Source organism: Cebidichthys violaceus, unplaced genomic scaffold, assembly GCF_023349555.1.
Source record: "Cebidichthys violaceus isolate CVI_PGR_0920_01 unplaced genomic scaffold, fCebVio1.0.p SCAF_11, whole genome shotgun sequence".
NCBI lineage: Eukaryota > Metazoa > Chordata > Actinopteri > Perciformes > Stichaeidae > Cebidichthys > Cebidichthys violaceus.
This window is the reverse complement of record NW_027176274.1, coordinates 12,996,257-13,017,164: the sequence shown is the minus strand read 5'-3', so window position 1 is coordinate 13,017,164 and position 20,908 is coordinate 12,996,257. Positions and strand designations below refer to the sequence as shown.

The window sequence follows — 20,908 nt, the reverse complement described above, 5'->3', positions numbered from 1 at the left end:
TTCAAATACAGCAGAGGGCATGGCTCATTAAATGGCCATCTGCAGGCTGTGTAGTGTGTAGCCATCCTCTGCTTGTGGTCATCTGCAACTGGACAGAACAGCCAAGGCCCAATCTCCACCATCTTTCATTGCTTCTTCTTGACCATTAAAGCACTCAGAGACTATTTATGCTCGCAGTGCACACCTGGGTACAAACTGCTCATGAAGGTAGCCCTGAGGGAGTGATGGAGACCACAGTTAGTGCTCTAAGTGGAAGGCTTGGAGGAAGGGGATGTGTGTTTGATTCAGGGCCTTTTGGTGTAGCATCAGTAGGCAGCTTGGTCCAAATGACCTCATGGCCATTTACTCCCTCCCACTGTGGTTAAAGGACAGAGTGGCCCTGTTGCCATGTCTGATGGTGGGGGTGAAATAAGAAACAACCCGGTTTGTTTGTCACTCTGTTAACACTTTAAAGGGAATTTTTGTAAAAGGAAAAAAAAAAAAGTTGTGCATAGTACAGTGCAGATGAGTAGTGAAAAAAAGATTGAGGAAACTGAAGAAAAAGGAACAACTTCCAGAGAAAGAAACACATCACCTCAGTGATGGTGGTACGATTGGATCAGATTTACAGCTCCCCAATCATCCATACACAATCACATATGTTTATGCCATCATATCTCCTGGAGCTGTGATAACTCAGCGGCTCCTCTGAGGGATTCTCATTAGTGTGCAATGTACCCTAAATATTTATTTTGTGATGTTCTTAAGCTTGTACAGAACAAATTGCACCCAGTAAATCTCCCCTATTGAAATAACCAACCAGCCTGAAGCACATGCCTCCAAACATGTACTGCTGTTATTATTGGTATTAATATTTACACTTGCTGAACTCTTTTAGTTACCTATAATCAGCGTACAGACAGATAAGCTCACATTATCAATTGTATGTTTGTCTGTTACAGAAAAGAGCTACAGGTTGTTCATTGCTTTAAACATCATTATGAATCATAAGGGTTTATTTCAAATGAAGAGCTGGCTTAGCCACTGTATGTTTGTTGATACACTGGTAGATAACACATTACACTCATGTTGTGTTTATTGTGGTATCCCAGGTTGTTTACATCTGATGTAACACAGGAAGTAGTTTTTATGGGAAATGAAGTTCAAAGTTCATCAATCTCCACATTTCTCCTTCTCTCTTTTCTTTTAATATAATACAAACATGTCAATCATGCTTGGTAACTTGATGACTTAAAGTATTTTTGAGTTTCATACCTCTTCAGTTTTTTTTAAAATCTCAGAGCAAACACTGTACACACATGGGTGTGTATTAGTCAGCACCCTCTGGTAGAAGATGTTTACTGTGACTCACACTGACAGATACAACTCTAAAGTGAAGCCTTCCAGTGACTACTGCTTAGGGGAAACATTCCTTTGAGTTAATCTTGCAGACTATTAATGTGGGAAGACGCTGTTGTTCTAGCCAACATGACTTGTGCTTGTCTTGACCTGATTCCGAGCAGAAACCACAGCAGGTAAGTAAATACCTGGAGGAGCCAGGAGCCTCTTCATCATGGCAAATGTCTCTTCACAGTGACTTTATTAATGGGCCCTGCAAACATATTCAACTTCTTAATGGGTCGGTCCACCTAAATTTAAAAAAAGCATATTTTCTCACTTTGTTCTAGTGATATGCAGAGATGTAATATTATAGTAATAGTATCCAAAGCCTGAAGAAATGAAACCAGAACTATCTGTATGGTTACCACAGAGAGAATTGTGCTTTCCAGATCTGTGTGGAATGGTTAGAAAACATTAGCAAGTGGCCCAATATTTAGTGGCCAGATAAATAAAATGAAGGTGAAAATACCTAGCATGTAACGTTACACCAGCTAGACATTAAAGGCAATACAAGTCACTAGATGCATACAACTCCATTATCTGCCATTCGAGTTTTAAAGTGGCAATACAAACGCAAGCATTTTTGATCAGGCCAGTGGTAATCAACACGTTTAATAGCTTGCTGCCATATGCCGCCAGTGTTTCGGTTAAACAAGTGACCGAGTCAACTGGTGGCCTAATGCATCCGTGGTTGCTCGTATGAGGCAAGTGATGAAAACACAAAAAAAACATGCAAGTCTAAAACTCAGAATGTTTAAAATGTGTGGAAGATTTTAAAATTGTCAATGAAGTCTCTAGCTGAAAGTATGAATGAGTACATGAGGGTTGAAAAAGTGTTTATGCCTAAATTCTGAAAATTCCATCCATTGATTTGAATGCTGACTTTTTCCAGTTAAATATGGAATATTTCCATGGTAGGAAAGGCATGAAAGTATTAGCAATAATGCCCTAATTGAGCTGAATGTTTAATTAAGTTTCTAGTTTGAAATATAAGGAGTTAAGGGACAAAAAAGCAGCGGAATAATAATAAAAAGTAAAGAATAAAGAGATAAACATAGCTTGTGACACCCAATGATAATGAAAGGATCTGAAAACTCTACACAAATCATACAGACTCACACTTTTATGCATCCAAGTCCTGGAATTGACATGCACCATTCTCATATGTGCACGCACAAACAACACGGCATTGACACAATTGTGCTTTATTGCTGTACAGGTACAGTACTTATAAAACATTGGGAACATAATAATGATGAAATATCACATACAATCTTTTTTCTTTGCACAAACACATGTATGCTGGTTAAAATATACTGTATGTCATGTACAAAAGAAAGACTACAATTAAAAAAACAACAACACTATGAAAGGCAGTGAGATACCCCTGTTTAGGTGCTAAAATATTGTGTCTCCAAACAACTATACATGGACTGGGGACAATAAGATGGCCAATCTGCACTGGCTGTAGCACCAGAGAGCTGATCTCAGAGCAGAGAGTTTTAGATTCCTGACCAACAGTGACTGGCAATAATCTGGCTGCCAGAGTTAGGTAACGTTTACAACAGACTGAGCTACGTCAGGGGATTGTACATGACGGAGCCGATATGTGCACGGTCCAGTAAAAGGTGGATGTGGATGGATAAAGAGTGGATGGATGAGAGACGGGGGACAGTGCAATGATTCACAGTGCAGTGAGAAGCAGTTCTTCACATTAGACAGCCTTTTTTTTTTTTTTTATCTTTTCAGCATGAGCACATTATTAAGGGCCAGGCCCAACATGTGGTCATGCAAGGTAAAAAGCACTGATATGCTTTAAAAGACAATAAAAAACAATTTATCTCCTCATTTCATGATTTCAGTAAACATGATAATACACAAATCCATAATGCACATGACTAACCAGAACCCTGATCATAATGAAGGACCAATAGAGAGGCTATAAATTCTCTGTCATTGGCATTGGAAAGGTTGAGTAGCTTGATCTCGGTTCCTTTCTATTTTGCTTGATCACAGATCGGTTTGAATCCTTGTGTGAATGAGCTGAACCACACTATGATGAAAATGTTTGACATAGTTCTGCATTGCAGTACCGCACTATTCATGCAACCCCAATCGCAGCATACAAGGTGTGAGTCGTGGAGCAAATCAATACTTTATCAAAAATGCCGCATCCTTGTTAACTAGCTTTAAAAAACGAACTGCATACATAACTTCTGAAGACAATAATCACATTAAAAAGGAGTCAGGTACGCCGTTTAGATACAGGCGCATGTTCCAGTAATAAGTTACACAGGGTTTCAGGCAGTGAAAGAAAACTTTGCATTTATACATTCAGCCAGTCAGTCAAAAAACGCAGCTCAGCTGATTTGCCATCTCTTGTGAATATCAGTGATCTTTAATTCCTCTTGAATATTTGTGCACCGCGGCGCACTGACAGCAGCTGAGATCGATCCTGTGATGGGGCTGCTAATTCGTAAGGCTGAATCAATCAGACACATTGTGGGTGATCAGTGGGAATGAGAAATCAATTAGAGCTATTGATACTTTGTGGCTCTAACAATCCAAACCGATCTTCGCAGATCAAACAGCTTGTTGAGACACACCCAGCCCATTAAGAAGTCAACACGACACCACATAAACATTGTGCAATAAAACATCCATATACAATGAAAACATCTGCATTGCATCATAGGAACAGAACAACGGGGTCAACAGGGAACAAAACAACCAATAATGAATAGAGTATAAAGAATTTCATAGCCATAGACAATCATTCTGAGAAAAAAAAAAGAAAAGATATTCACATTCTAAAATAAACCTCTTCTCTTTACCTTAGTCATTGCATCTAACCCAAGACATTCTTAAATCTTAGTTTCACCATCATAGACAGTATTATCTTATCTCTTCCTCATCTTTTAATTCAATCTCTGTGCTTTCCTGCCATAGTAAAAGCTAGAACATACAACACTGGTCACTATTTACAAAGCGGTTACCATGGAAACACCCATAGAGCCGGTTTGATCCATTAGGAAGGTGGGGGGAGGGTCAAAGACCAAATGGGGGAAAGGGGTCTGCTTGTTCGGGTTAAGGGAGGGAAAGCAGATGAAGGGAGGACTTGGAAGGTGACGTTCGTCTGTGTCGACCCAGCCAAGGTGGAGAAATCTGTACAATAATCGAGTTCATTTGTGCATGAGTTCCTGAGCTCTGCACAATCTTCTGAACACTGAATGCATGAAACTGTTCAGGTGTCGATGAGACACGAGAGTCAAGTTGTTATCTTTCGAGTGTAGGTTGTTTTTTTCCTCCTCTTTTCATCAAGAATCACCACTGAATCGCAGTAACAGCTATGATTTGGTCATTTATGTCAGTCTGTACATGTCAATATATGGGGACTACGTGTATATATCTGATTTTATAACTATACTTGTTAGTCTAGACAAATCCGTCACAAGTTGTGTCACTTTGGCACAGAGTTTCATGTACACAACATAAACTGTATACCCGTCAGCTAATGCGTTGTTATTTTGGCTTTACCTTTACACCTTAAACCAAAGCAGGATTGTTTTTTTGGGATTTCCTAGTAAAGGTTAGCGCAGTAGGTTGCATTTTAGCTGGAGGTTTTTGTTCCTCAAAGGCTGGTGGTAACAATGGGGAAGAGAAGTGCACCATGGGATATTACTGAGGTTACCCTGACCCCTGGTTGCTCGTTGCCAGGGCCGCAGTAGCACTTAGTGCCCAAACATGAGAAGCTAAGTGAGAGCTGTACCTGAAAATGTCCCATACCTAAGCCAGTCCACTGATGCTAAAAACTGGAGGTGTACGAAGGCGTTGGTTGACATGTAAACTTCAGAGAGGTCTGAGACTCGGTGGCATGCACACAAGCATTCATGGGAACATCACAGGACAGCATGTCAAGTATAATCAGCACCATATTCTGGGGTGGAACTCCTTAGTGTGCAGCAGAACAACATGATACAGACAGATTAAAAGAGCCATTTAATATCTGACTACTATGAAAACACTAGTCTGATCTCTAAATCAGCCTCCCATTGATGGACATTATACACATGGTCTCAGAAGAACTGAAAATAAATAATATTTTGTCTCTTTTTGTTACATCTTTGATCACAATGAATTCCACTTTTTTTTTCCTTCCATAGACTGATAGTTCTGATCTTGTATCACAAAGGTTGGGGAATCCTCCACAGTCGAGGTCAAGAGGCGCGGAGGCAGGACCTTCTGCCCAGGGACGAGGTTCACACTTTGGGGCTTGGAGCTTTAACCTAGCCCCTGGGCATTGAGGTTACACGGTCCACATAAAAAAGAAAAGGAGAAAAAGGAGCAGGGCCAATACATGTGACTGCATCACACCACCTCTGTCATGGAGAGGCCTTCCTTTTTGTCCAGAGCAGCGTGGGGGGCAGGGCCGGGGACTGAGGTGGGCGGTGCTTCCAGTCACCCCGCCCCTCACACTGCGCTCGCCGCCATCGCAGAAGCTCCCCGAGGGTGGCACTCTCATCCCTGTTGGACAGACGCAACCGCTGGAACACCTGGAGCGTGGAGGAGAGGCGAGGAAAAAAAACAGAGCATGTTTACAATTCAACCACACACTGAATAATGACTTTCTCCAGAATGCATTGACACGCAGATGACAGAAAGCTGAAATGACCAGGCTGTGATTGGAGGGAGAGGGGAGTGTGAATGACAAGCAGCGGTTTTATAGAAAGAAAAAATAAAGTATCTCATTGTCATTGCAAAAGCACTCTAAAGTGGAGGAAGATGTTTGAAATACCATCATGTCTCAATTGGAGATGACCACCTACAGAGCTACACAAATAGGAGAGTTTTGACTGATCCATCATCTTGAAAGAAGCAGCGATCACTGGTCTGGCTTCTCCTCTCAAAGTAGGACAGATTTTCTCATGAATCATTCTAATAACCAACACTGAGCTGAATCTGGAGTCGTCACCAAGCCATCTCATGAGACAGTTGATACAGAGGGAATCAGTGTGTGTGTGTGTGTGTGTGTGTGTGTGTGTGTGTGTGTGGGTGGGGGGGGGGGATACCTTCTTTGACTGACAGCTCTAACAGCGACTCATTTCCATATTCTGTCTTTGGACCGTCTATAAATCACCTCAAAGAAGGTCTTGTGAATTACACAAGGGACCCTTGTGCATTGAGCAACTCAAGTGGCTCATGTTCTTTCTCGGAGACACTCGTGTCAAATGCCCAAAGGTGCACACATGGTTATCATTCTGTGTAAAGAACATCATCAGTCATCTGCCAGTCAACATCCATGTAAATCAATCACACAGGAATTCCAATCTGCCTCAGTCTGTCATACCGACAATAGGACCGAACCCTAATGATCAAGACCAGATTAGGCAGCGGAGGTTGTAATGGTGGCAGTTGATGGGCTGTGAAAGAGCAAGTAACTGTTCCCTCATGCTCGGAGATGAGATCTAAAGGATAAGGTTGGCATTACTATACTTTATATTGTTCTTACTGTCAAGAAATGAAAAACACAAAGCACAAATGTGTTGTTCTGTCTCACAATGCTGCCATAGCACTCAGCCCCAAGCCCATTGGTTCCTACTGAAGATGTAAATCTTGAAAAAAACTGCTTATGAATATATATTGTTTCATAAAAAATGGTTAAGTAATTTCCGAAAACACATGGGTACTGTGGTTTACAATAAATGTGATGCAAACAGGAGTAACTAGTACATTTGTCACGGACTATTTTCAGCTGTGGATTAACACACATTTGTTGCACTGGTGAGTGATTACAGCTGAAGGCTGTTGCTGTAAACTACAGTGCCCATATTCATCATGAAGGAACAAGTCATCCAGTGCAATGTGATTTTAAAAGTTTTTGGACAACAAGGACGCTCTATGACACAGAGCAATACGCTGTATTGTAACATATACATTGTTAGTAGTGTAAAGGCATTTTTGATTGAAATCTTTTCATAGGATTTATTTTAGAAAATATATCACCAGCCCTATCTTTCAAAATTCTCATAAAACTGATTAAAACTCGACTCTAGGCTGTGATCTCAGTTTCCCTTATAATTTGTTTCTTGCCTCTACCTACTCCTCCACTTTCGTATCTCTGCTGAATTGGAGCTGTAAGCTAAATCAAGTTTGCAGTACATAAAATGCAACATTTTCTCTGCATATTGCCAAGCATACAGTACATTAGTGATGCATTTCACACGGACATTGCCACATAGCAACAGACACACATGGTACACACACACACACACACACACACACACACACACACAGGCACATTGCACACATTACATACTTTGACATGCACACATAGGCAGGGTCACATGCACATTACTGGACACCTGTGAGTGTCCATATGCACATGCACTCAAACACACATACACATTGATTGCCTGCACAAGCGCCATACTCAGCGACCTAATCCATAATTTACACCTCCCTGCCAGGCTATTCTCTGCTCTGGCGCCAGCCAGGAACACCAGCTACTGGAACAGTAGACAAGTAGGAACACCCTGTCCTTCGTCAATGCATGACTGTACATGGACACACACACACACACACACACACACACACACACACACACACACACACACACACACACACACACACACACACACACACACACACACACACACACACACACACACACACACACAACTGAAACATCAGATACCACAACATTAGAATCCAATAATTCTGAGAGAAGAACATTTTAACAGTTTTATGGTTTGCGGCCTTGATGCCTGAATATAGACATAATTTTATTAATCATCTCCGGAGTGTCACAGTAAGACGGTATTGCTGCATTAAGATATCACATTTACCCTCATGCTTAAACCTCTCTCTTACGGTATGTGGGCTCTCGAACATCACTTTTATGTGTGGCTGTTGAACATCTCAATCCAAAACCTCGGGCAATAATATGCTGCGATAACTTCTTGGAATCTGGCTGCAGGTATTTGCTCTCATGCAACCATATAAAGCTTCCACACCAAATTCGGAAAACCATGTCTTAATGGACATGGTTTCATTTAGTGTTGCCTTAAAGAAGGGATTCATTGTATGTATGCAGCATTGGACTTTATTTTAATTCAAACTAAGGGCAGTGTGCACATCACTTTGACGTTAGGATTTGCGTTTCAAATAAAAGTAGAATTATTGTTGTATGCCATCCGCCATTGTTCTTGAGACAAACTGACAACCCAAAAACACCACGCCCCCGGCCACAGGTGTTGATAGAGTCGATAGAATTAGGCCACGTCCAGAGAGATGCATTAAACAAACAGACCCCACATTAATCTGAATGGGCCCAATCCAAGGTCATCTGGCAAACAAGTTGAACCCAGCTAAACTTTATACGGACCACATTGTGACTTCATTTAGCAAGGTGCTGTGTCGGCCAATCAAATATATGTATATTCCTGGTAGATTGTTTAAAGTGTTTTGTTAAGTGTTTATACTCGGTTAATAATCTGTTACAGAGACTAGACTTTTGATTTTATTTGTTTGTCCCACCGGTAAATGAAACACGCCCCCCCATCAATTCAGCCCCTTGCATTTGAACTTGTATTCCCCAATAAGATCTCATCTACCAAAACTGAAATGAGTGATAAAAAATATGAAATTGCTGTAACAATTTCATTAAGTAGCCAAAATAAGAAAAAAACATCCTCATACATCTGACATCTTAACCGCACCCTTGCTCACAATAGCATGGGGGAGGGAGCTCATATCCAAACCAACATGTTAATGGGGAGGTAATGTTATGTTAATAATATGGTAATGTCAGAAGTCTAGTGGTCACTCCAAACTGTCACTCACAGACGGAATGCCGTGAGGCCACAGTGTGACAGTAACCTCTGAGCTTCTCCTCAGAAAACAGACACATTCTACTGCTAAACACAGTACATGCTTGTATGTTTTATGATTGATCATTCATACTGTGTGTTCATCACAACCCTGCACTCTGCAGACAATTTAAATTATTTACAATATATTGGTGCCTCTAATAAACAGCTACACCTTTAATCATTACAACACCAAGACAAGGGAAATCAATATCTATGCTAGATCTTTTTCAAAGACGCTATAACAGAGACCTCACTAAATAGTGTGTATTTCTAGAACCATTTTACCCAGACTGTTGATGGGAGAAGTAAAAAGCAATGGGTGGCAAAAGAGAGGGACTGCTTAGAGGGAGAGATGTCGATGGCTATTGATGACCTGCGTCTGAGCTCTTTCTTGGAGATTTCACGATGGTTTAGGTGACGTGGGGATTTCAGAGAAACTACTATGAATCCTTTATTCACAAATATGCTTTAACCTTGCCAAACATGGGGGACTCATGCGGAGACACCAAAGCTCCATCTTTGTCTGTCCTTCTCATCCTTAGTGCTGTTATTCTGAACAGCAAACATGTGGCACAGTCCTTCTCCCACTTTAAACATCTTTACTTCTGCCTAGATTTTGTCTGAAGGGAAAAAAAAATTAAGAATATTAATGTCTGTACAATCCAATCATTTAGGTGGCAGACAGTCCGCCTATTCTTTATACAATTAGTCTAGACTGCCGTTGACTACTACAGGAACCAAAACAAGCCAGTCCATTCATTCCTAATGGAGTTGTCCATCCCCCTCTTCTTCCTTCATCCTTTCCTTTTCATTTATCCCATTAGATCTGCTAATCCTATATAAACACGGTCTGGAATGCAGCTAATTGAAAGGCATTCTGGGTCACAGAGTTGTTCCCATCTTTTGAATGAATTCATGGTAATGGACCTGTTCCCAACAACACACCAGATTACTGAAGTAAGGAATCAAGATACAAGTTGCAATGATAACCGCAAGAAACCACTATTTTACAGACGTGTTCTTACACAGAGATGTCAGACACATGAGGATGTAGATCTGGAGTGACTTCTGAGGCTATACAACTCTTAGTAAGAAGTAAAACCAGTGACCGCAAAGAACACTGATCACCTGTCGTCTTTAGGAATGCACAATATTGTGTATACGTTTTTACCAATATCCAATACACTGCATTTTCAAACTCTTATTTCTTGCATTTTTTTCCTCAGGCACTTGCAACCTTAAAGTAAGATGCTGACTGCCACGTTGCAGCCTCAAATGCAAAAATATGTATAAGAAAAGAAATAAAGGATATGGGAGTAATTTGCTCCCTTTAACCCTAAACAGAAGTTTATTAGAAATCCACACGAAAGGAGGTATCAACCTTATCTATTCAAGCTGAAGAGTTAATGTCAGCGTTATAGTAGATTAGAGTTCAAATACATAAAACCACACTTAAGACTTTGTCATCACCAGATGAATCATGCACATATCCTATACCCGATATGTCTGGTGCAATTTCAATATCAGTGCCAATGTAATGATATCTCAAAGAATTATACTGTTATATGGATATGCTGACTGATTAGGTGCACTCCATCCTCTCACACAAGAGCCCTCTGCATCACTGCATAGAGATAAACTGACAGAGATCTTTTTTGAATTTAGCAGCTTGAAAAGCATCTCACAGAACAATAAACAATATAGGTAGCTTTAAATGAAAAGAAAAAGAATGATGAGCAGGTATACATATGCAGAAAGTCCAACAGCGGCAGTTCCTTACAGAAATGAGGGATAAAAAAAAGGGGGAAAAAAGCAGCAGTGTCACAGATTCTTGGATCAGACTTTTCACCCCAGATAGAAGAAAGGGCAGATAGCTAATCTGATTCCAGACCAGTGTTTAAAGGACAAACAGCACAGTAAACAAGGGGAGCTGGTGAAGCTAAAAAAGCAGTGGTTTTCAAGATTCTTCCTCCGAGGGCCCACATTTTCAGAAGATTTGAATCTTTGGATTAAAACAACCAGAAATGTTGCTCAAATAGTTTTCCTGCCTTAAAGGGGCAGTCCACCCCAAAATCAAAAATACACATTTTCCCCTCTTACCTGTATTGCTATTCATCAATAGATTGTTTTGGTGTGAGTTGCCATATCACCGTAGAGACGTCCTTCAAACTGTTCAAACATGAAACTTCTCACAACAATGTCTGTAGATTATCATGAGTAACTGGGTCATGATTTCTGGGAAGAGACATTGCTGTTGAGTTGTTTGAAGGTATTGTTTTGGCACTTTGCGTACCACAAGCCGAGTGCCATATAGTCCTATAATATAAGAGAGAGGGCAGACATCGCTACGGCTGTTATCTCCACCAGTAGGCCACTCACACCAAAACAATCCAGATTGATAAACAGCACTACAGGAAAGATGAAAAATATGTATCTTTGATTTAGGGGTGAACTGTCCCTCTAAATATTGGTTATTATTGGAATCAATTGTAACTGCAATAATTGCAAGATAACCACAGTCTCCGTTGTCCATGAGGGACAAAACTAAACATTCTTTAAAGCCATTCTACAGGAGGGTAACTCCTTCATACTAAAAATAGACTTTGGTTCGGGTATTAAAACTCAGACAAAACTTCTGAGGCTCTTTTTTTGTGTATGATAAGGATCATTACTTTCATGATCCCATACTGGGTCAATGAAAAACACTGCTATTAAGGGTGGAGATCGGCGAGGAATGGCATACACTCACCACATCCCTACATGTGAACAGGGCTTCCAGTGAACCCCCCTGCCCCCCCCTCGCTGTTTTAGAGGGCTGCCCCCGCACCGAACGGAGAAAAGTTGAGATGACCCCTCTGGAAGATAAAGGAGGAAGTGAGAGTAACAGCCAAGCTCATTAGAATCAAAGGGAGAGAGAAAGAGAGAGAGAAAAAGTCAGAGTCATTTCCATACAGCCCAATAGCTCACATATTCTGAGTAAAAACTTGGAAAACTAGACTTTTGAATTTGCAGCACGAATGTGCTTCAGACTTTCTTGGCAGCCTCAAACGGCTGACATCACCCTTAATGTTTAGGCAACCTGAGAATTGTGAAGTGGGTACATTGTGTGCCCTCCACATCTCTAGTGGCAGTATCTTATGAATGTCCTTAGCTTCTGTGAAAGTGGGACACTATGTGCTTTGTTCATTCTTGTGCTTCATGCACCACTGACAGTGATACTCAATCATTGACTCAAGCAGTCTGTGATGAATCTGAATCAGTTTTCATGTGGTGAAACTTTCTGGAACGGGATGAAACAGCTGCATTCTGGGATACAGGATGCAGCGACACAGAATATTGAGCAGAGCATTTACATCGTGAACGCCGTTATGCAAGACATTTTAACTTGTATGTAACCTGCATTAATTTGACTTCCAGATGAAACCAATGTAGTGGTGGAGAAACTGTGCAGTAAAGGCTGCAATGGTAACATCTGTAGATCGATTGTTGTTATGACAGCCGGTGTCTTAAATAAATCTAATTTCCTGTTAGAGTTTGCGGGTTCACTGCTCAGCCTGTGGACATGATCTTAGTAACAGCAGAGTGGAAGTTTGAGTACATGTGTGTGTTATGTGTTGTTGGCCGTGCTCAGCAGCCACATTTCTAAAATAGTTTAAAGTTGTTGCACCCACATCTTTCATGTTTTAGAAGCATAAGAACACATTTGCAGCGTATTCAGATGCTTTGTGGCTGTATATGAATATAACAACCGCACTTCCATTAACCCGTGTTTGTGTTTACTTTGTGTGATGATATCGTGATTTTATCTACAGCTCAGCAGACCGGTAATGTCTGCAGGTCAACATAGTACTTATAAGCTGGAACTATAAATACAAATACATTCAGCGTAAAGATAGTTTAGCGGACAAAAGAGACGGGGCCGGTGGACACACACACACACACAGGCTAGAACGGCAGCAGCCACGATGGAGCCGGACAGTAAAGCATTCAGATCCAGTGTACATTAGATTGTATTATTTGTAACCAGATATCGTCTTTTCTCTCCCAGTGAATACAGGTTGTAACAATTCAACTTCTATAGACTGGCATTATCAAAAGCGGAAGTTATAAGAAGTATAGGTATATGACCTAGTGGCAAGACAAAAGGGATGACGAGTGTTGTTATAATATTGTGGTAACTCTTCTTTTCAGTTTAATGATGGATTAAATTATCAAGGCTTTCTAAAACACATGCATTTATCAGTTGGTGGTGTCTCAGTTTTCAAAAAGTTCTTTAACTCACGATGGTTTCTGCTGGGCCATCAGAGTTGTATCAATTGCATGTATCAGAGGCTGTGTGTGTGTTTCTGCATGAGAGCATGTGTGTGAGCATGTGTGCAAGACATTTAATTCAATCCTGTAACCATACACCTGTCTACAGAGCCAGAGAAAGATCACATGTCATGAGTGATACATGTTGTTCAAAGGAGGCCACTTTCCCGTCCACTCAAAATGTCGACCGACCCACAACAAAATACAGGCCTGATAAAGTTGTGTTGTCATTGTCTGTGTGTTAGTGTGCGTTTGCGCTGTTAAGTGCCGGTCTCTGTGTGTTTACCTGAGTATGATGGCTGTCCATGTGTCTGTGCAGAGAGGTGGAGCTGGTGGAGTTTGACTTGCTGTGACTCTCATCCTCCAGCGACCCTGAACACACAAAATCAAAAAGCACATTACATAGCAAAAAAATCTGACTGTGAGTCCTCCCACACATAGACTGAAGGACATCTCACCCTTTAAACACAAGCAGGGGTTGAAAAGGCTTTTCTCAAGAACTGTGATTTTCAATCTCTCTGAGCATTTAAAGAACACTGTGATCACTCCCTGCAGCTGAAAACCTGGGGCCCTCGATTATGATATCAGTGGTCTTCTTTCTTTATTTCTCAGATCATTTCAGTATCCCCTTCTTCAGTGACTGTGCAGTGCTTTTATTTCAGGCATCTCTAAGATGAATTTCAGTAATTATGTTGTGACATGGGCAAAAGGAGAGTTAACGGCTACTTTCTTAACTCCACAGGACAGTCACATATCTTTGTACGGACATTCAACCTGGACTTGATAATTTCTTTTTTCTTGAATTATGCATGTAAATGTGCAATGCGCGAGCTGTTACCGTTGGAGATCTGGTTGCCGTTCTCTACGGGGGCGGGGCTTGAGGAGTGAGGATGTGTGTGGTTGTTGGCGTTCTTGTCCTGTAGTTGCAGAGATGGCGAGGTGGGGGCGGAGCCACAATCTTCCCTCCCTGGCAGATTGATATTAGAATTGAATCCTGGGAAGAATATAGCCAAAGGACAACACACTACATGTCAGTACATGTCATACACAGTAGACATCAGATAAAGTTTGGATTAAATCATGCATAGTATTTGTGGGGTATAACAAAATCCAAAACAGCACAGGGAGTCGGTTTAAATTGGTTATATTAAGCATTACGGTCATTTAGCAGACGCTTTTAACCAAAGCGACTTACAATTCAGTGTCTATCTACGCACCGTAGACACAGCTACGGGAGCAATTTTGGGGTTAAGTGTCTTGCTCAAGGACACATTTACATGAGACTAGTAGCAGGCCAGCAGTAGCCGGGGATCGAACCACCAACCCTCTGATTGAAAGGCAGCCCTGCTCTCCACTTAGCCTCGGTATTGCAAACTATACAAATTTTGGTAATATATTACAATTGTATAATTCAGCTAATCATGTGTTAATCTCCAGTATCTTCTCACAACTTACTCCAACTCCTCCTATCCCATCAAGAATTAAAAAAATGATTCATCTGTTCTGTCTGGCAGGAAGGTGACTCCACATGACCTGCCTCTGCCCCTGCTGCTGCTCCTCGGGGCTCACATGCTGTGACACACCGAATGAGTAAAAGACTGTGGCTACATACAGTATGTGCATGGGAGTGTGAATGGGAATTCGTCAGCTGCTGTCCCAAACTGAGAATGTGTGCCTCCTGGTCCCCCCATGGTCACAAGATGCCTAAATATAAACTTAGCAAACTCTACTATAGGTCCCACGGGGCAGGTGTGTGTTACTGAGGCACAAAAGGCCAGGTAGAGGGAGGGTTTCCATGTGAGCATTGCATGCTTGTGAAGAGTCCAATGAGTATTTGGATTTGTACAATAAAGACTATAATGAGGGAAAAGTTTGACTTTTATCTAATTTTGGCAAATTTGTATGTTGCTGTCGAGGCACGGGGTGTCGACAGTAATTTCCTGAAGCCTTAAGACCACCTTCCCCTGGCATTCCTGTGGTTTACCCATTCCCTGAGGATCAGGAAGGGGAGGAAGAGGAGGAGGGAGAGGCAGCTGCTCTTCACAGAGATGTCTGGGATAGCAACTGTAACCCCTGGCCACTCCCACAGCGTCAGGTATCACACCAACAGCCGTAAGGGAACGGAAGTAGGCCGTCCCGTTAAGCCCATAGGCATCCCTCTGCGCTCTGATCTAAGGGGACCGCCTTGCTTTGCCCACTAAAAATAACAGCAAGGTTGTGAACTCCAGTGCCAAGTTCACCTGTCACACACACAGTTTCCATGAGGTCAGCGCTTTTCCTGCGCAGGTCCAGGTGCTGACGAAGAGTGAAGAGCAAGATGTCACTCGAGTTCAGCTTCCTGCCCCTTGAACTTCTTACGTTAATAGACGTATGACAGACAACTTTGTCTTATAGAAAGTAAGCAGATCCACAGTAATATGAGACTCAAGCAAGATGACTGATTATTGACACAAACACTTTCACTAGTTTTTAATTTTTCAACTGTTCAGGGTGTCCTGTTTACTGCTGCTGGGCAGCGACACTGCTTTCAGTAGAACATGAATGAGCTGTTAAATATTTGATACCCATCCTCATCATTCTACTGCTCATGCATTATTAACACAGCCACAACAAATACACTTGGAGGAAACACAGACTCAGAGAAAAACACAGTGGGACAACACAGTTTGTATCTTCTCTCATCATCAATGGGAAATTCACACTCATAAAGGCACCCCAAAGTAATCTCTTTCTTTGGAACCTCTGACCTGAGGATCCACCCTTTTCATTGACTAAGCGTGACACATGTTTGGCCTCTTTTTTGCAAAGGTCAACCTGTGCATCAATGCCAGAGAGCCTGTATGTGCTCTGAATGTAAGCGCATCGAGCTACAACACACACAAACCCAGCTAGATTGTCCTTATAGTGCAGTATGATGCTAAATGGGCAACACCAGCTCGCTCATTAGGTGACATGTTAAAAGGCAGCTGCGGCGGCCAAAGGGCACTGCACTTGGAGACTGTAACAAATGGGTCGCCTCAAGTGAGCCAACGAGGGTGGCTGGCTACAACACCTGAATCAATGGAAGGAGTTTCTAAATGTAGAGAAGGGGGATTTATGAGAAAGGCTGCTGGGTGCTGCCTCCATCTCACCTCCCGACCACTCAAACACAGAGCATGTGTGTAAATCCGCAGACACACAGACTCACACCCCCACACAAAACAGGGGGTTATTACTTACCTAAAACCTCACCTACAAAGAGGTAATCACCCAGTACCCAATAAATCATGTGGCACAGAGCAGGCTGAGACACTTGATCATGAACTCATCACAGTAGATGGAACACATAATGTGCGCACACACACACACACACACACACACACACACACACACACACACACACACACACACACACACACACACACACACACACACACACACACACAGCTCAAGTTCTCCCAACAGTAAATGGAACATTGACCCATGAATGTAGATGCATTTTCTCTGCTAGTGATTTAGATGAGTGTGAGAGTGTGGACATTACTGACAAACCTCCATCTCGCATCTTGCGGCCAGAGGTGGACTTCCGCAGCAGGGTGCGTCCAGAGCTGAACAGAGTGTTGAGCTCATCCAGAGGGCTGGTCAGGGGTCTGCCATTGGCTGGGTTGAACAGCAGGGGAGAGGAGGAGCACGAGTGTGCTCTCCGGGGCTCAGGACGTGACATCTTCACTGGGGAGTAGGGAGGTGGCTTCCCAAGTGGTTCGCCACTTGTCCTATGAGAGGATGAGGTTTTGGGGGAGTCCGAGCTCCCTGTGACAGATGCCGTTCGGGTTAGTGACAGGAAGTTAGCCTCAGGCGGGAAGGGAAAGTACGAAGGAGGTCTGTAGGGAGGTGGGGGGGCATTGGGGGGAGGAGGTGGAGGTGGAGGGGTGAGAGGAGGTGTGGACTTCTTCTCTGGCATGAGGACAGTGAGGCTAGGGGAGGAGTCAGCCCTCTGGCGGGCATACTGTGGGGACAATGGGCTGTCGGGGCCAGTGGCATAGTTCAGGTTTGTCTCAAACACAGGCAGCTTCTTAACCTCTAGTGGGGTGAGGGGTGACTCATCTGACGCGGGAGAGCAGGTGACGGGAGAGGGGGGAAACACCAGGAGAGGTGGACGGTGGGGAAGCAAGTTGGGGAAGGGAGCAGGGATGTCACAGCTGCCATCTTTGCCATGCTGAGTTTTGGGAACTCCGCTGTTGGACGTGCTCTGTGAGTGAGCGATGTCCATGGCAGCGGTCACCCCTGTTGCCATCCGTTTGGTGTCCCCGCTTTGAGCATGAGACGCTCCTAATCCTACCAGGCTCAAGCCTAGTGTCTCCAGTTTGGCTGCCTTGCTAACCACAGTGGAAGGAGTTGTGCCATCCTCGTGAGGAAAATATTTCATCTCCTCATAGACGGCCTCTGAGTCAGCCAGCTCTGGACTATCAGGGGGCTCCTGGAGACTTCGAGCCCGTGGCTGGGAGCCCAACATCTCTATGTACACGTCCTCTTCATCTTGGCCCTGGTAAAGGCTCAGTCCTAACCCTTGTGGGGCATCCACAGAGGCTGCTTTCTGCAGCAAACCAGCAAACCCTCCAAATCCCCCGGCACGGGACAGCAAGGCTAGCTTTACATCGGCAGGACGCAGCTGGTGAATGTAGGGGGCTACAGCGTTGATCTCCTCATACGAGCCTGTCAGCTTAGTGTTGGGACTGCGCTTCGGTTTGGGGGGTGGCACCTTCCTCATAGTTGTGTAGTCATCACTGTGGGGACGGGGTTTGGACAAGGCTGAGGAAATTATAAAGGAAGCAATTAAATACAGAGAAAGTCAAGGCACGGAAAAGCATCATCATGTTGCATGTTTTAAAGACCAGTCAAGGCGATTTACCTGCAGGGTCTGTGGGGGACAGCTGGGACTTGGGAGGGCTTCCAGCGGGCGAACCATACCCCTCTGGAGTGGGGCACTCTTTGGCTGCCATTGTCAACCCTGCACTAACTACTTCATAAGATGCACTCAGACGAGTGTTGGGGTCCCTCTTTGGTTTGGGCGGAGGTTGCTTCCGGGGAGAGGAAAGACCTCCCCCACCTGCTGCGTCCTCATTGGTATGAGCTACCTGCTGCAGGGCTGGTTTGATGGATGGACTGGCAGAGGAATGGACCATACTCTCCACGGCGAGGGGGATGGGTACTGAGCTGGACCGAAAGTGGCGAATAACTCGACTGCCCCCATTGACGGAACCCTCATAGACTTTCCCACCAACCCTACGAATCAGAAGAACAGAATTTATACTCAAGTGGTAGAAAGAGAAAAATATCTGACCATTTGTATCTCCATCACTTGTGCTGGATTCATGATTTTCCCAAAGGAAGCATACAAGTTACAGGCACAACCTTTTTTTTCCCATCCAATGGTTTTCTGACCCAGATTGAGTTAATGATGTCATTTAGATCATCAGTTTGCTCAAACACAAAGTAGGCCTGCTTCAACTGTCGTGCCACAAATATGAGCTAAGGAGGCCAATTGGAGGATAAAGACCAAAGAGATTATGCTTTAAATCGAATCTCCTTCCAGTGATACCATCAAGTTTAATATTTCGTTTGCTAATCTGTATGAACCATCTGTTGGTTCCAGGATTGCAGGCAGGGGGTGGGGGTGGGGGGGGGCGAGCATATGTGTAGATGATGGGGGAAGGCATTCTGAAAACCTGCAGAGAAATTAGGTGAGTTTGGGTCAATATTATCCCCTCTACTATGCGACAACCGTGACTCCTCTCCCAGTCCGCCTACTGACACCAGTCCTCCTGTTGGAAGCCTCCCAGTGCTCCTGTCTATTGTCCCAGCAGCAGATGCTACACGCAAGGACACATAGAGGACACAGAAATCATGTGTGTGTGTGTGTGTGTGTGTGTGTGTGTGTGTGTGTGTGTGTGTATGTTTTCATCTTTTAGGATGTATTGCTTCAGCCCAACGTTCAAATTCAACCTAATAATTAAACTATATCAAAAGTATAAAAATGTCATTATGGTGTTGTGTGTCAACTTGTGTTGCTCATTAAAATGATATATAGTGAGTCGTTTTCCAATTTTACAGGCACTTAAAAGTTGAAGTTAGCTAGAAGCAAAACACTTTTATGTGTAATTGAGTCAGACAACAAATCGTTAAAAAAGAAATGTAGTGAACACACATATGTTTTGTCATTTTGTCAGAACGTATCGAGACATTAACATAATAGTAACCAATCATTGTCAGGCTGAGATGAAAGTCAGTATTATTACCAATGGTAATAATCAGCGCAAAAGGTAATGCTTCCTCTGCAGGGAAGAAAATATGCTATTGAAATAATAAATGCATTAATTATGCATTGTGCCATAGAGCACATAATATATATATATATATATATATATATATATATATATATATCACATGTATGCAGGTTTATTAGGGCTGAAATGCACAAGTCATATTTCAGGTATTACCATATACAAGTCATTTTTCAAAAAATTTGAAAAGTGAGTTTTCAAAATGAAGGTTGCTCATTTAGCACAAGAGTTTCTTATTACTTTTTTTATTTAACCCTTTCTAACTCACCCCTCTAGTGTTATTCTATTTGCTCCAGGCATGGCATGTTGTATTAGAATGAGGTGAGGTGGAGTTAAGGGTAACACAATACTAACACAATCTGATAACGCTGCTCATTATCTGACTATCTATCAACAAAACGTACAATTAAAAGCCCACAGGGATACAATCATTAATGGAGATCATACGTGATGCACAGACATCGGCACACTTGTGCAGAAACACACACACATAAACAAAGCAAATGATTACTTCATATAATAAATCCTGGGAATGGGTAAGTGCAGATTGTTGAATGAATGAATTATACTGTAGTTAGTAATAAAAGCTCTATTTCAGTGAGAATATAGTCTTGATGGTTGCATTAGTGTGACGTAATCAGCAGAATAGTGAAAGTCTATCATCCAAACAAGAGGTAAACTTTTTAATCAAATGAATATTTTGCGAGAACAGGGACAAAATAACATCAGAAATACAAATGACAATTGGGGAAAAAATGAATAACTGCACATTGATATTGCTCGAATGCTCTCGCATCTTTACCTTCAGATCTGAATGAAGGTGTGTAAATTGAGAGGGTGTTTGCTAATTTACCTCCTGACAGGCTGATCCTCCTCCTTGCCCACCGGCTCGGGCCTCTCACCAAGCGGTGGGCTGTTGCCAAGGGTGTTGAGAAGGCTGTTGCCATGGCAGCGTAGGCGGTCGCTCTCTCGTGCGATGTCGGAAGCATTCTGGATGACCAACTGGTCGTAGGTTCGAAGCCCCAT

General features: G+C 42.7%; 1 protein-coding gene across 4 annotated transcripts in view; it reads right to left on the bottom strand.

Moving 5' to 3' along the window:
* Nucleotides 1-2,578: 2,578 nt before the first annotated feature.
* The window catches only part of myo16 (myosin XVI), a 97,545-nt gene continuing 79,215 nt past the window's right edge, over nucleotides 2,579-20,908 (bottom strand). For 3 of the 4 annotated variants that reach the window (XM_068704915.1, XM_068704914.1, XM_068704913.1), the window contains exons 30-35: nucleotides 20,736-20,908; nucleotides 18,451-18,824; nucleotides 17,094-18,350; nucleotides 14,401-14,556; nucleotides 13,849-13,934; nucleotides 2,579-5,933 (exon numbers count right to left, since the gene is read on the bottom strand). The exon at nucleotides 20,736-20,908 is cut by the window's right edge and continues 101 nt beyond it. In XM_068704915.1, coding sequence (XP_068561016.1) covers nucleotides 5,763-5,933; nucleotides 13,849-13,934; nucleotides 14,401-14,556; nucleotides 17,094-18,350; nucleotides 18,451-18,824; nucleotides 20,736-20,908 — 2,217 coding nt within the window. In that variant the 3' untranslated portion in view covers nucleotides 2,579-5,762. Of the gene's footprint in view, nucleotides 5,934-12,000; nucleotides 12,107-13,848; nucleotides 13,935-14,400; nucleotides 14,557-17,093; nucleotides 18,351-18,450; nucleotides 18,825-20,735 lie in introns of all 4 variants that reach the window. The other variant, XR_011102211.1, reaches the window with a different exon arrangement.